This window comes from Borostomias antarcticus (assembly GCF_949987555.1).
Source record: "Borostomias antarcticus genome assembly, chromosome: 15".
In the NCBI taxonomy this organism is placed as follows: domain Eukaryota; kingdom Metazoa; phylum Chordata; class Actinopteri; order Stomiiformes; family Stomiidae; genus Borostomias; species Borostomias antarcticus.
This window is the reverse complement of record NC_140248.1, coordinates 3,445,913-3,462,004: the sequence shown is the minus strand read 5'-3', so window position 1 is coordinate 3,462,004 and position 16,092 is coordinate 3,445,913. Positions and strand designations below refer to the sequence as shown.

Here is a 16,092-nt window from a genome sequence, read left to right as displayed (position 1 = left end):
TGCCCACCTCCCTTTCTTCTGTAAAACGCATTGTGTTGCCTCTGGGTATGAAAAATCTATACAAATAAAGCTTTGATTGATTGATTGATACAAAAACACTCACACAGAGTGATGGAAAAAGGTGTCTCACCACGTCTTTGGCGTAGTCATCAGACTGGAGGTGCTCCACGTGGAAGCGGTACTGAGACGGACTCACGGCACTGAGGTGGAGAGTGTGGCTGACCTGAGAACAGATCAGCATGTGCACAGGCACGCACGCACGCACGTGTTTCCAAAATCATACATACTAAAGAGAATGCCCTTTTTAAGCTTTAAGCTGTGGATGATGCGTGTTTGTGTGCCTGTGTGTGTATGTTTATGTGTGTTTGTGTGTGTGTGTGTGTGAGAGAGAGAGAGAGAGAGAGAGAGAGATAGAAATGAAGCTTACCTTAAAAAAACTGCTGAGGGTCTTGTTGACAATCATCTTTATGCCCTCAATCTGCTGAGGAAACACATCTGGGGAAGAGAGAGAACGGAGAGGGACATCAGACATCAATGACTCTCTACCAGCTTTGCTCTAGCAGACCAGACTTACCCTTGCAGCTCCTGTGCAGGGCATGGAAGCTCCCTGGGTTGGGGAGGCGCCCGTCTCTCCTCTCCCAGCGAGGGGGCGTATCCCAGTGGGCAGGGGGCGTGTCCCAACGAGAAGGGGGTGTGTCCGTAGAGAAAGGCCAGTTCTGACGGCCAGGACCAGAAGACAGGGCCAGAACACTGCCCATGAGGGCGCCACAGCTCCTGCACGAATATTTATGCACGCACACACACACGCACACACACACACACACACACACACACACACACACACACACACACACACACACACACACACACGTCACGGGTAGCAAATGTCAATGTCATACATCACACACCACCAGATACACAGCAGACAGCCTTTTCCAATATGGTCAAACCCACACCCACACAAACACTGATTCTAAATAATGAACATAACATTCCCATGCATGCATCATCAGAGACTGTCACGTTAGCTGGCAATGGCAAGTAAGTTAGCCAGTAGGTGATCACGCATGCGCAGCATAGCTAGCAACCTACACTGCACAAGCAATATGACCTTAAAGATACATCAGTAGGCTAGCTATATTTTCGAAGGTCTATCTTCTAAGTACTTACTTCAACTGTTATTGAGAGATCTACAAAATGCAGTATGTTGCCACTGTAGAAATAACGATACTGAGGAAGATTCTCTAATGGGCAGGTGCAGATCAGACCCCTACAGAGATGCTGCGATCAGCAGTGTGAAGTTAGCCTCAATAACCAAACTCATATCCGGTAGCGTTCTTGTCAGTCATTTCAAAATAAAGGTCAAAACAATTTTGAACTGTGAAAACATGTCAAAAGAACACTTCCTGTTCGAAATACGATAGGAAAACACACACACGCACACACACACACACACACACACACACACACAGAATATATATATATATATATATATACATAAACAAATTGCTTAAATAATCAATAAAAACAAATGATTTACACAATTAACACCAATCGATCAGGTTAAATTAGTGAAGCTGGCCAATCATTTGGTGTGTCCCCTCAATATGGGGGTGAAATTGATTTAGGACAGTGAGAGGAATAAGATATGTCAGAAATATGGGTACCTATGATGGTCCATAGTGCTTTCAACTCTCACGCTTTGAGCAAATGACGTCTTTCCACGCCACGCCTCCCATCAAAAGCACGCTACCGCGAATTTACGGCCTGCTTTGACAATTGGGACATCCTCGTGGGCCACTGTACATCTGTTTCCCATTTGGGGTTCATTAAAAATGTATCTAAATCACTGGAAAGAAAATGCGCTGTTAGAATGGGTAAGTTTGGCTAACCAGCTAGAGACTGGCATAAAATCCACTTGATTTGTATTTGAGTGCGACTTATAGCTGGCTACTTGTCCAACAGATCAACAGCATGTCGGATCAACTGGTGTTCAGCATCAATGATCTCCAGGATGGAGTGTTGCTGATGGGAGTGGTGTATAAATTGTAAGTAAAACCAATGTTGGAGTTAACCAGTAGATATTTAGATATAACTGGGCTCCAGTCTAACCCTATGCCACACATTTTGCAGGGGCATTGATTTGACCATATGCACCTAGTGTGTGTTTCTCTGACTCTCATCTCCTGTTGTGTCTCTCTCTTCTAGGAGAGAGGAACCCTCTCGGGGCCGTCCAGGGCTGCAGGCTGAGAGGTGGCAGTTGTTGTCTGACTTCTTGCAAAGTGAGACTCATCTCTGGGCATGTTGGACCCAGTGAGACTCATCTCTGGGCATGTGACCCAGTGAGACTCTTCTCTGGGCATGTTGGACCCAGTGAGACTCATCTCTGGGCATGTTGGACCCAGTGAGACTCATCTCTGGGCATGTGCAGGTCCAGTTGCAGTACCTGCTTTGACCCCTTCCCAAACATGTGGTTTTCCCTCTCATGCCGTCTGTTAGGAGAGTGCAGATACAGCGCAAGCCGGGGAGCTCCAGTCTGCTGGGACAGACTTAGAAATGGAGTAGGACATCTAGAGGTGGAGCTATCCAAGGTACAGTATATGGGTAATGCACTTTGATGGGTGACTTAAAATGTAAATTAACTGTATCCATTGCCTCAAATTTTAACAGAATTTGAATCCAGTTTAACCAGTAGAGTTTGGGTCCACCTGATTATTCAGGTTCTGGGTCAGTGTTCAGAACCCTGGTCTCAAGTCGTGCGTCGTGTGGGTTTTCAGGTGGTTCTGCTGCTCCTGAACCACGCTGTGATAAATGGCCCCTACACTCTAAACAAGCTGGAGTTCATGGTGGAGGTAGGAGTGCCCTGATCCACGTGGTTCTGAATCAATTGGAGAAAAACAAACAAATGGAATATTCTAGTAATGTTCTTTTTGTTTCTGTTTCCTTTGTCCCATAGCTTGAACTCGTATCTATGCTTCGCTTTGTAAAGGAGTACAACGGCAGTTTCTACCTGAGCGATGACCTGGTGGAATTTGTGAAAAAGAAACGCAAGTCATGATGAAGAATACTTTTTGAATGCACTTGAACCTAAACTCTCAATGTGGTTTACACAGTATTTGGAAATAAAAACAAGCTTCTCTCTTTTCTGTCTGTCTTCAGCTGTGTCGGCCTTGTTCTCGACGGGCGGCTGTTCCAGTTCCTCCTCCTCCTCAGATGACGACGATGAGTCTCCATCCTCGGTCTTCCAGCACACGAAGAGACCACTCTCTCCTCCGGGCAGCTCCCTGAGGAGGGCCGAGGAGGACGCCCACACCAAGGAGGAGCTGCTGAGGAGCGAGAGCGCCCGGGCGGAGGAGCTCCAGGGGGAGATCCAGGCTCTCAGACGCCAGGTGGACGCTGCGGAGGCTTCGCTGAGGGAAGCTGATGAGGTGGTGGAGGAGAGAGGCGAGCTGCTGGCCAGGCTGCAGCAGAAGAGCGCCCGGCGAGAAGAGGGCCTCCAAACCCAGATCCAGGGCCTCAGAGCCCAGACGGAGCGCATGGGCGACTCCCTGAGGAGCGCTGAGGAGGAGATCCAAGCTAAGAAGGAGCAACTAGCCAAGCAACGACAAGATGGCGCCCGGCAGAAGGAGGTCTTGCGGGAGCAGGTGTCTGCTGCAGTGGGAGAGGTTAGAGGCTGAAGGGGGAGATCCGGAGGGAGAGGTTAGAGGCTGAAGGGGGAGATCCGGAGGGAGAGGTTAGAGGCTGAAGGGGGAGATCCGGAGGGAGAGGTTGGAGGCTGAAGGGGGAGATCCGGAGGGAGAGGTTAGAGGCTGAAGGGGGAGATCCGGAGGGAGAGGTTGGAGGCTGAAGGGGGAGATCCGGAGGGAGAGGTTGGAGGCTGAAGGGAGAGATCCGGAGGGAGAGGTTAGAGGCTGAAGGGGGAGATCCGGAGGGAGAGGTTGGAGGCTGAAGGGGGAGATCCGGAGGGAGAGGTTAGAGGCTGAAGGGGGAGATCCGGAGGGAGAGGTTAGAGGCTGAAGGGGGAGATCCGGAGGGAGAGGTTAGAGGCTGAAGGGGGAGATCCGGAGGGAGAGGTTAGAGGCTGAAGGGGGAGATCCGGAGGGAGAGGTTAGAGGCTGAAGGGGGAGATCCGGAGGGAGAGGTTGGAGGCTGAAGGGGGAGATCCGGAGGGAGAGGTTAGAGGCTGAAGGGGGAGATCCGGAGGGAGAGGTTAGAGGCTGAAGGGGGAGATCCGGAGGGAGAGGTTGGAGGCTGTAGGGGGAGATCCGGAGGGAGAGGTTAGAGGCTGAAGGGGGAGATCCGGAGGGAGAGGTTAGAGGCTGAAGGGGGAGATCCGGAGGGAGAGGTTAGAGGCTGAAGGGGGAGATCCGGAGGGAGAGGTTAGAGGCTGAAGGGGGAGAGGGCTTCAGGCCCTGAGCCTCATTACACACCAGACATGCAAAGCTCTTCTTTCATCTCCACTGAACAACACATTTCATTTAATTTCAAACCTTTATTTACAGTATACTCGTAAAGCACTGCGGTTTCCCTCATCTACAGTGTTGACGAGTTCACACAAATAGATAAATAACAACAGAACAAATACAATAATAATAATTAATAATAATTAAAAACAATTACATGGCCGATGTGCGGTTTCATTGTTTGGTTCACAGGTGGAGAAAGCCAGGACCCAGTGCAGTGGAAAGGAGCGGCAGCTCCAGGAGATACAGGAGCAGCTGCAGAAAGTCCGCTGCTCCCTGGAGGTCAAGGATCAGGGGGTCAAAGCTGCCTTCGCTGCACAACAGATGGACCTGGATATGGCCCGGAGCAACCAGAGGACGCTCAGCCGTAAGGTTGCCAGTCTGGAGGCGCAGGTGTGTACAGAACACAGCGACACACGCACACACAGACGCGCACACACACAGACGCGCGCACACACCGACGCGCGCACACAGAGAGACGCGCGCACACAGAGAGACGCGCGCACACACAGAGACGCGCACACAGAGAGACGCACACACACAGACGCACACACAGACACGCACAATCTCACAAACCTAGGTTGAGATGTACAGGATCTTGGTCAACTTTGTCCTCTTAAACCTTTGTGTCTGTGACCAAGCTTGAGTTTGCGGAGCGTAGCCTGCGAGGGCGGGGCTGGGGCCCGGGTGAGAGCAGGGAGAAGGAGGCCGTCCGTCTCCAGGTCCGCCAGACACGGCAGGACACAGACGGGCTAGATGACCCCCTCCGCATCACAGGGTAACGCGTCTTCATCTTTAACTTCTCCCACACGCCTGTACACTGACGTTCAGGAGAGAGTTGAATGAATCAAGCAAGCTCCTGGAAAATGTGTGTCTATCGGTTAAGAACATATAGAGAGCAGTAAACATGGGCTAGATAGTCATGTCTCTCTTATGAAGTAACAGTAGAGTGCACAAATAGTTAGAGACTTTGGATAAAAGCTTCTGCTAAATGACTAATGTAATGTAAAGCAAAGACAATCAAGGGCGCTTAGTTCTACAAACATAAGATAGATGCACAATTCTTTCTCTATGCAAGGAGTGAGAGGCCAGCTCTAACTGGTCAAAACAACAGTCTGTTAAATTACCTCACCTAAGGTCTAATATGTTAAGGGGTCCAACTAAGATCTAATAAAACAGAATTTCCATTACAACACCCCACCTGTCCCCTCCCTTGTAGCTTAGACATGTGTACCCGCACCCTTGCCATGTACCCGCACCCCTGCCATGTACCCGTACCCCTGCCATGTACCCGTACCCCTGCCATGTACCCGTACCCCTGCCATGTACCTGTACCCCTGCCATGTACCTGCACCCCTGCCATGTACCTGCACCCCTGCCATGTACCCGTACCCCTGCCCTACAGGAGACCGTCAGCGCCTGAGGATTTCGGTAGCTCAGAGCGACTGGTAGCCAAGCGTCACGCTCCAGGACAACAATCATTCACTTCCACCAGCGACCTGGCGTCTGCGCGCTCCAATCCCAACCTGACGCCCGCACACAACGCTCGACCCATCTCCATGGAGCTGTCCAACTTTCTGGGAAAAGCAGGCTTGGGATCTGGCAACCTGAATCGGTTTGGATACAGACGAACAGTTGTCCACAGTCTAGCCCCTCCACAGAGTGAGTAGATGATGTGGCATACAGTTTGTTAGGGATACATTTATCTACTTTTGTGTGTAGGCACAAGCAGGGCCTAACCCTAACCCTGTCTGCAGGTCCTAACCCTAACCCTGTCTGCAGGCACAAGCAGGTCCTAACCCTAACCCTGTCTGCAGGCACAAGCAGGTCCTAACCCTAACCCTGTCTGCAGGTCCTAACCCTAACCCTGTCTGCAGGTCCTAACCCTAACCCTGTCTGCAGGCTCAAGCACGTCCTAACCCTGTCTGCAGGCTCAAGCAGGTCCTAACCCTGACCCTGTCTGCAGGCTCAAGCAGGTCCTAACCCTGACCCTGTCTGCAGGCTCAAGCAGGTCCTAACCCTGTCTGCAGGCTCAAGCAGGTCCTAACCCTGACCCTGTCTGCAGGCTCAAGCAGGTCCTAACCCTGACCCTGTCTGCAGGCTCAAGCAGGTCCTGTGTTGGGGCAGAGGATGAAGCGGCGCACGCACGGGATGACTGGATGAGGATTGCAGAGCTCCAGGCCAGAAACAAGGCCTGTCTACCACACCTCAAGAGCAGCTACCCTCTGGAGTCCAGGGTATGTGCACACACACACACACACACACACACACACACACACACACACACACACACTATCCCCTTTCTTGCCAACAGGCACTCGTTAATTTCCACTTGCTTCGATAGCGAGCTATCTTGCTAAAAGGGATGGTGTCTCTGAACTGTCCCTGGTTCTCTCAGCCCCCCGCTGCTCCAGCGTTCACCGTCACGGATGATGACGTCCGTTCGGGTGACCCTCAAGAAACCATCCACCGAGCCTCTATGATGCCGGGGCAGACGGGGGCTCGTACCGGCTCCCAGCGCCACGCCACCACGCTCAAAACCAGCGCTCCCCATGCCGCCAGCCAGCCCCACAGCCTCGGAGGCAGCAGTAGAGGCTCTGCGCCCCACAGCCTCGGAGGCAGCAGTAGAGGCTCGGCCACAGACCAGCGGTCACCAGAGGTGGGCGAGCCTGAGGGGGAAGGGATGGAGAGGAGACGAGAGCACGGCGAGCTGCCAGTAGGTCCAAGTTGCACTTTTAGTGACGACGTCTTCACTTCGCTGTCTTTCAGGTTAAGCGTCAGGCCCGCTGTTCTCCTCGACCTCTGACCCCTAAAGACAAGAACCGCTGCGGACCCACCAGCACCCTCACCTGTCCGCCCCAGAGCCCAGTGAGTGACCCGGACCACCCTGACTACGAACCCAGACCTCTCCACAATCAAGAGCACCGGTCTCCTCCACAGCAGGGACCTTTTCGTCTGACCCTCTCTGTCCCCTGTCCTCTAGGCTGAGAGGAGACAGGCTATCGCGTTCACCATCACCACGCTTCGGAGCTCCACGCGCAAGTCTCCCGGCGTCTCGTCCGGGAAGGGCCCAGCGCATGCCACACACAAGCCCCCCAGAGCGGGGGTGGCCTCCCGGGCAGGAGAGGGCAAACCCGTCAGGAGTGGGAGTGGGAAGTCTCCTCTGGTCGGAGCTGGACGCCAGAGGTAGTCCCCGCGAGGCAGCACAGCAGCACCAAGTCTCCCAAGTCTGACCTCTAGTGGCCGAAAGGTGAGCCCCACGTGACACACACACACACACACACACACACACACACACTAACCTGACATGGAAAAAACATCTCTTAGATGCGGTATATGGGGTGTGAAAAGTGCCCTTTGGTTGCTTGTTCAAAGCTTACTTACAACGTGTATGTATGTGTGTGTGTATGTGTGTATGTATATACATACACAAACACATACAGACATACACACACGTTCGTGTTCGTCCAGCAGAGCTCACTGCAAAACATGCGCACATGCGCGGTAGTCGATCGCGCTTTAAATGAATGGGGGAGCTCACTTGACCGAATGACTGTTTGCGTTGTGAGTTGTGAGCTCAGTGGCGCGTGTATGTGTGTATGTGTGTGTGTGTGTGTGTGTGTATGTATGAGATCGAACATAGCCTACATACATACACACACACATACACGTTCGTTCCAACCAGCGCAGCTGTATGTGAAACTGCTTGCGCATACAATCGCGGTAGCCACCGCACTTCCGCGTGACGTCACCGAATGCTCTGCCGCTGTTTTGAGAAAAGCGTGTATGTGTGTATGTATGTGTGTGTGTGTGTGTGTGTGTGTGTGTGTGTTTGTGTGTGTATGTATGTCTGTGTGTGTGTGTGTGTCTGTTTCGACTCGCTTAATGAAGGACTTCGATAGCCTACATCGCTTCAGAGAATGAAGACGACTATGGTAAATATAGCACTAAAAATATTAATATCTGCAGCTAGGTTTGTGTGTGTGTGTGTGTGTGTGTGTGTGGCCTGCTGTATCTGCTGGAACCTCTTGTCTCAAGGTTTTTACTTGCCATCATACTCAACTCTGTGAGCTGTGGTTTTCAGGGTCTCTCTCTGCTGACTTGTGTGTGTTTAGGGGACTCCTGTTGAGGGGCCTTCTGAATCTGATGGGACATCTGGCGTCAAAAGGCTTTAACTTTGCACACTAGGCCCTCCAGGTAAGAGATCCCCACTCGGGTGAGCTTCTACCCCATCATGCCCCTGTACTGTGGATTTTTACTGTGGTGTTTTGTACTGTGGATGTTTCCTGTGGTGTTTCCTGTGGTGTATACTGTTTCCTGTGGTGTATACTGTTTCCTGTAGTGTTTCCTGTGGTGTATACTGTTTCCTGTGGTGTTTTGTACTGTGGATGTTTCCTGTGGTGTTTTGTACTGTGGATGTTTCCTGTGGTGTTTTGTACTGTGGTGTTTCCTGTGGTGTATACTGTTTCCTGTGGTGTTTTGTACTGTGGTGTTTCCTGTGGTGTATACTGTTTCCTGTGGTGTATACTGTTTCCTGTGGTGTACTGTATACTGTTTCCTGTGGTGTATACTGTTTCCTGTGGTGTATACCGTTTCCTGTGGTGTACTGTATACTGTTTCCTGTGGTGTATACTGTTTCCTGTGGTGTATACCGTTTCCTGTGGTGTACTGTATACTGTTTCCTGTGGTGTATACTGTTTCCTGTGGTGTATACTGTTTCCTGTGGTGTATACTGTTTCCTGTGGTGTATACTGTTTCCTGTGGTGTATACTGTTTCCTGTGGTGTATACTGTTTCCTGTGGTGTATACTGTTTCCTGTGGTGTATACTGATCCGAGTCCTGTTTTGTTCCCGTTCTGAATATCCTCTCCCTCCCTGTGTCAATGGAACAAGATTGGAAATGATTGAAAATAATCTGATTGTTGTTTGTTAAAAAAGTTGTTATAAATAAAGTTGTTATAAATAAAGTAACTTTTATATCAATGTATTGAAATATGTATATAAATGAAGGACCTTGTACCCATCATTCTTTTCCTGGAAATGGCCAAATGACAAGTTCTTAACCAAAAATGCTCTAAATGTAAAAGATTACTGCAGTAGGCTACAGGGTAGATGGTTCTGTCCTATCAGGTCTGTAACTAGGGACGATTTAGCCATTTTGGTGATCCTGATCTCTGCTCCTCTGAAGCAAAGGGTCTGACGGAATGCTTAACAGCTGGTAGATGGCTCAGCACCTGTTACGCATAGCATACACACACACACACACACAGTGCTCACATAGCAAACTTGAATAAGCACATGCAATTTATTTCTGTGGCACAAATGGTATATTCAAAGACGAGGATTGTCACTGTGTGGAATGCACCAGTACCTGTAGCCTTTCCTAAGGGGTTTACAACCTCATAAAGCACAATGATTAAGTGACATGCTACAGTACCATGATAGGCTATAGATTACCAGCTATTTCAAGGTTTGAATAAATATATATTATAAATAGGGAGATAGCCCGCCCATCAAATGTAATCAAATAGCCTACTCTGGCAATAGAGTAAAAAACAGCAATATAAACATACATTAGTAAGAAATATAATTTTTGATATTTTTACATTTTTTTATGTTTTGTTTATAGATCACAGGAACGGCCTAAGGTCATAATCGACATTCAACCCATAAGGGGCAATTGTGTATATTGTAAAGCGCATTGTGTTGCCTCTGGGTATGAAATGCGCTATACAAATAAAGCTTTGATTGATTGTTTTGATTGTATTTAATTTGTACTGACAATATGCCTCCCATTGATGCAATCTACGTTGCAGGTCCCCCCCTCGAATGGTCACTTGCTCCACAGAAGTATGTCTGAGAGTGCTTAACCTCCATGAATGGACTGCTACTGGTGAGGAGACATCTTGCCTCCTGATGGCGCTACGGTGCTCAGATCCCTTCCCACAGCTGCATGTCAGTAAATCACTCTCTTGGTGGCACAGGTGGTGACACCCCTAACAGGAATCTGTCTGCCGGAGTGTGGGTGAAGGAATGACTTCTTTTGGTGCTATTGCACTGGGCACATGCCCCACATGTATAATTACCATTAGGTATGGGAGTTGGAACTTTTTGGGATGGATTAGGTGTTGGAGGCAGATCTGAAGCTATGAGCATGTCACCTATAAGGCTCTTATTTTCTTACATTTATTTTTTGGCACCTTTGAAGACATTCAGACAACCATTGTACACAAGCAGCCTACACCTGAAAGTACTACATTCCCAAAACCAAACAAAAACGTTGCTCAATAGAAACCCGCTTGCTGATATTAACTGCGAGATCCGTGAGTAGGCTAACCCACCACACGCTCGGCTTCTAACAGTTTTCACCCCATGCTCTTATTTTGAAATGTGATCAGCTGATAAGGAAAACCTCTGCCAGATGTTGTGTGCAACCCATACTGAGTTCCCTCCACAAACGCGAAGATTGTGCTTTGGTTCCGGATATAGATCTATTTTATTTCTCAGCGTCAGTCAAATGAATGCACTCTAAACTGTACATAAAATGAGTATTTTATCTAAAGTTTCGTAATATTGTCAAAATGTATATCTCATTGTGCTTCAGTTTCGTATAATGTTCCTTTCCGCCCTCTAACTAAGTGACGTCCGTGTTCCTCGGTCCCATTCAACATGGCGGACGACGCAACCAGGAAGGCGGTGTCAGAGATCCCACTTCTGAAGACCAACTCCGGTCCACGGGACAAGGAGCTGTGGGTCCAGCGGCTCCGGGAGGAGTACCTGGCTTTGATCAAGGTCTGACTGACACCATCGGCTCGACTGTGTAGCGTTGTACAGACTAGTAAACTAACGCTAGGCTGGTGTTGTGTTGAGCTCAAGTGAGCTAGCTGGCTATAAATCTTACGTGTCGCTATCGAACTACGGTGGCCGCAGTTCAGCCGCTTTTGAGTTTTTCTGTTCGATGACAGTTGAATTTGGCTGGATTGCTTCCCCGCTGCTCAGATTAGGAAAACTCAGATTAGGAAAACTCAGATTAGGAAAGATCAGATAGACTAGAAAACTCAGATTAGGAAAGCTCAGATAGACTAGAAAACTCAGATTAGGAAAACTCAGATAGACTAGAAAACTCAGATTAGGAAAACTCAGACTAGAAAACTCAGATTAGGAAAACTCAGATAGACTAGACTAGACAAGGCTGGGCCAGCCGAGACTATATAATTGGCTGTCCTTTGTTCGACTCATAATAATAATGTGGATTGTTTTTTTGCTCTTGCTCTTATCAGTATGTGGAAAACAACAAGACAGCTGACAATGACTGGTTCCGCTTGGAGTCCAACAAGGAGGGCACAAGGTACAACCGGGGCGGCTGTGGCTCAGGAGATAGAGCGGGTCATCCAATGATCAGCGGTTCGAATCCCGGCTCCTCCTGACGGCATGTCGAAGTGTCTTTGGGCAATACACTGAACCCCAAATTGCTCCCAATTGCATTGGTGAATGGGTGAAACACTGAGGATAAAAGCTATATAAGTGCAGTCCATTGACCATCTGACATGCAGACACACACCAGTTCATAACATAAAGTAAAAATATATAATCAGATTGCACTGTAGACTACAGGCCATTAAGTTGTTGCTGTGCTGATGTTGACACATTCCAGACAGAGTGTAATGTAATAGGTTTATCTGTTTTTTTGTGGTTTCTTCTTGGCTGTGCTCAGGTGGTTTGGAAAGTGCTGGTACATCCACGACTTGATGAAGTATGAATTTGACATTGAGTTTGATGTGAGTCTGTCCATAAACGCACACACACACACAAGCACTAACATTCAAAGATAGGTAGATCGTAGATAGGTAGATCGTAGATCGTAGATAGGTAGATCGTAGATAGGTAGAAAGGTAGATCGTAGATAGGTAGATCATAGATAGGTAGATTGTAGATAGGTAGATTGTAGATAGGTAGATCGTAGATAGGTAGATCGTAGATAGGTAGATCGTAGATGGGTAGATTGTAGATAGGTAGATGGACTGAAATGAGTGTGAATAAAGGGGAGGGCCGCTCGCTGCTCTAACCTCTCTGATTGGTCAGATTCCTGTGACGTATCCCGCCACTGCTCCTGAGGTCGCCATCCCGGAGCTGGATGGAAAAACTGCTAAAATGTACAGGTGAGACACTCACACACACATACACACACGTGTACAGTAACATTACATAAACACAAGTGTGTACAGTATATACTGTACACACACACACACACACACCTGCAAGATACCTAAAAACACACTTTGTGTGATTTGACTCAGCTCTTCCTTTCTGTAGGGGGGGAAAGATTTGTCTGACGGACCACTTCAAACCCTTGTGGGCGAGGAACGTACCAAAGTTTGGTCTGGCTCATCTAATGGCCCTGGGGGTAAGTGCTATAAGAGTGTGTGTGTGTGTGTGTGTGTGTGTGCGTGGAACTGTGGGTTGTGGATGAAGACAACATTCAAACCTGGGTTTAGAGAGTACTGTTCACACCAGTCTCCGATGAATCATTGTTGCGAATCTAGAGATCCAGATTTTTGCATGACCCTGATGTATCATAAATAGTGTATTATTTTAACTGATTGAAATCTGTTGTGTCCTAGCTCGGTCCGTGGTTGGCTGTGGAGATTCCCGACCTCATCTCTAAAGGCCTTGTTGTGCACAGAGAACAGCAGAGCAGCTGAGAACGGAGAAACGCTGACCTTTCACCTCCACATCCCGTCACCCCATCCCTGGTGTGCCGCCCACGGAGATACATCAAGCCTACACCTGCTCCTCCCCACCTCACTTCTGAGATGCCAACCACCAGCTCAGTCGTTGAATTTACACACCGGAAAACTCCCGTCTCTACCTACCGCTCTCTCAAAGACATTCATGCCCGTTTATTTTGCAGTCAACTTGAGCTCCTAGTACAGGGGACCAATCGGAAGCGTGTGTACAGTGGAGAAATATGACTGGAAGATGGCATTATTTCCTACACAGATGTTCATTTGCATGTCTTAACCCAGAGCTACAGTATGGAGTGTGTGATCCAGGGTCGGTTCTGTGTGTAGTGTAAATTAATAAACACTCAATGATGCCATCTGAGCAATGGACACTGTCCTCATTTAGTGAGTATGGTTCTGTCCAACTCTATTTCGACCTCCTTCATGCACATGTGGAGACCTAAGTGGATCTGATAGGTTCAAATCAATCAATCAAAGCTTTATTTGTATAGCGCATTTCATACCCAGAGGCAACACAATGTGCTTTACAGAGAACAAAGGAGGTGGGCATACGACCCACTCTACATATTCCAGAGGGAAGCAAAAAAACAGTAATCACCCGGGGGCCAGATAAGTGAGCTGTAAAAATTCTTCCCTGACCCCTCTCAACAAGGCGATCGAGCAAGCTCCTGGAGTATGTTTGTCTACCGGCTAAGAACATTTATAAAGCAATACATTACATTAAATTACATTTCAGAGTAAGTTATTATAATTTGTTAACCAAATGCTACGACATCCACAGCAGACAGGTTGTCAGAATATAACCTCCACTGGGCCAATCAGCATATAACTTCCACCTGGCCAATCGCGCCTGGGCTCAGAGGTTGATCTGGGAATGGAGATGACTGGATCAGAGCTCGGTACTTAATCACTATAACAGAACGGAAACGCTGTGATCAGTGTTTCATCATTGGATGTGGTACAGAACGGATCTTGTACATTATAAAAATAATTAAATCCCTTGTTTCCCACAGCAATGACAAAGATTCACTAGGTCTAACAGATCAAAGATTTATTAACGCTCAGCTTGTCTTTTATGTCCTTTCGCGCCAGCAGGAATTGCTCATACCACAAAAAACTAATTGTGACATGAACAACAGTGCTATGAAGTCCATCCCCTTTGGAACTTCATTTACAACAGCTTCCATCCACAGTGCCATGCTGGAGGCAACACACACTTCACAAGAGAACACAAATCAATTAAATCAATGTGAAGGTTGTGTACATTCCAGTGCTTGCAAAATGGCTGGTGGTTAGTGAATTAATTCATTTGTGCTAGTGTCCTGTGCTCTGAAAATGTGTGCATGTTAGTGTCAGTGTCTCAAAACGGCAGTAAGAAGCTTAGCTGTGTCAGTCTAATACGATCTGAAGTCCAGTAACAGTTCAGGCGTTGTGTACAAAAACAACTGCTCCCCTAGACCAGGTCATGTTTGCGATCAGTGTTTGTACCGTAAGCCAAACCAAACCTAAACATTCATACCATCTCTCAGAGTCCTGCGTTTGAGACAGGCCATTAGGACGAGCACGACCAACACACCCCGACAAACCCCCAACACACACATGACCACCACTCCTGAGAGAGGGAGGGAGAGAGGATGATTGACATAAGACGATCCTCAACCCTCCTGGAATCCTCCGCTAGTTCAGGCGCCTCAGTCCTCAAATATCTTTGCATTCTGATGCAGCGACGGGGGCACGCCCCTCCCCTTCCTCGTCAGGGGCACGCCCCTCCCCTTCCTCGTCAGGGGCACGCCCCTCCCCCTCCTCGTCAGGGGCACGCCCCTCCCCCTCCTCGTCAGGGGCACGCCCCTCCCCCTCCTCGTCAGGGGCACGCCCCTCCCCCTCCTCGTCAGGGGCACGCCCCTCCCCCTCCTCGTCAGGGGCACGCCCCTCCCCCCCTCGTCAGGGGCACGCCCCTCCCCCTCCTCGTCAGGGGCACGCCCCTCCCCCTCCTCGTCAGGGGCACGCCCCTCCCCTTCCTCGTCAGGGGCACGCCCCTCCCCTTCCTCGTCAGGGGCACGCCCCTCCCCCTCCTCGTCAGGGGCACGCCCCTCCCCCTCCTCGTCTCCGAGGACGATGACTGGACCGAGACGAGACTCCGCCTCCACCTCTGTTAAAGACAGCAAACTAGACTGTCAAATAGATATGTAACATCATGGAACTTAAAGGTGATATACACACACACCTCTCAAAAGGTGCTAGAGATAACATTTTTATGTAGAAGACGAATCAAAAATAAAAACTAATTTCACGTCATGTCTGATGTTCTGTGCTCACCCCAGGAGCCCGCTGCTCGTTCTGATCTACGTCGGCGTCGGTCAGAATCACAGTCCCCCGACGCACAGCACCCGCACACTTCAGTTCCCCCGTCCACTGAGTTCCACCTTCAGAGAAAGGGAAGGGGAGAGAGACGGCACACTAGTCCTGGGGTCTTGTGTCTTGTGGAGCACTGCGAGTGTTGGCGGTTTAGGATGATGGGATACGGGGAGGCTGTGTGGAGCGCTCAGGGTTGGGGATGTGCGGGAGCGAGGGTCGGGCACCTGTGCGCTTCCGGGTCGTAGGAGCAGGCCTTGTTTTGAGAGTCGGCGGGCAGAGAGGCAGGCCTCGCTCTCACGCGACACGCCAAGAAAATCTTAAAGCACGGTAGACTGCCATTACTGGTGATCACATTTGAGATTGAAGTGGAAGCAACGTGGAATGCAGGATGACCCTTGCGAGTGATAGCGATGAAGTGCGTCTCACCGTGCTGTTTTTTTGGCTGTGGAATCTGAAGGTGTCCAGCTGCGTCTGGAGTTTGCTCTGCTCCGCTCTTGGAGACACAAACAGCGACCTGGCGCTCGTCATCCC

At 49.3% G+C, this 16,092-nt stretch overlaps 2 protein-coding genes across 2 annotated transcripts in view; one reads left to right on the top strand and one right to left on the bottom strand.

The window, feature by feature from the left end:
• Positions 1 to 758, bottom strand: part of LOC311318478 (mitochondrial import receptor subunit TOM40B) — a gene marked incomplete at both ends in the record, with an annotated part of 6,680 nt that extends 5,922 nt beyond the window's left edge. The window contains 3 exons of the mRNA XM_084449828.1: positions 131 to 223; positions 428 to 495; positions 575 to 758. Of these exons, the coding sequence (XP_084305954.1) occupies positions 131 to 223; positions 428 to 495; positions 575 to 758 (345 nt within the window). The remainder of the gene's footprint in view (positions 1 to 130; positions 224 to 427; positions 496 to 574) is intronic.
• Positions 759 to 11,131: 10,373 nt separating this feature from the next.
• ufc1 (ubiquitin-fold modifier conjugating enzyme 1) lies at positions 11,132 to 13,567 on the top strand (the record flags this gene model as incomplete). Its single annotated transcript, XM_084450492.1, has 6 exons — positions 11,132 to 11,254; positions 11,743 to 11,810; positions 12,177 to 12,240; positions 12,545 to 12,621; positions 12,776 to 12,866; positions 13,084 to 13,567. 6 exons carry the CDS (start codon positions 11,132 to 11,134, stop codon positions 13,162 to 13,164), a joined length of 504 nt encoding a protein of 167 aa, XP_084306618.1. The 3' UTR covers positions 13,165 to 13,567.
• Between the last annotated feature and the right edge of the window lie 2,525 nt (positions 13,568 to 16,092).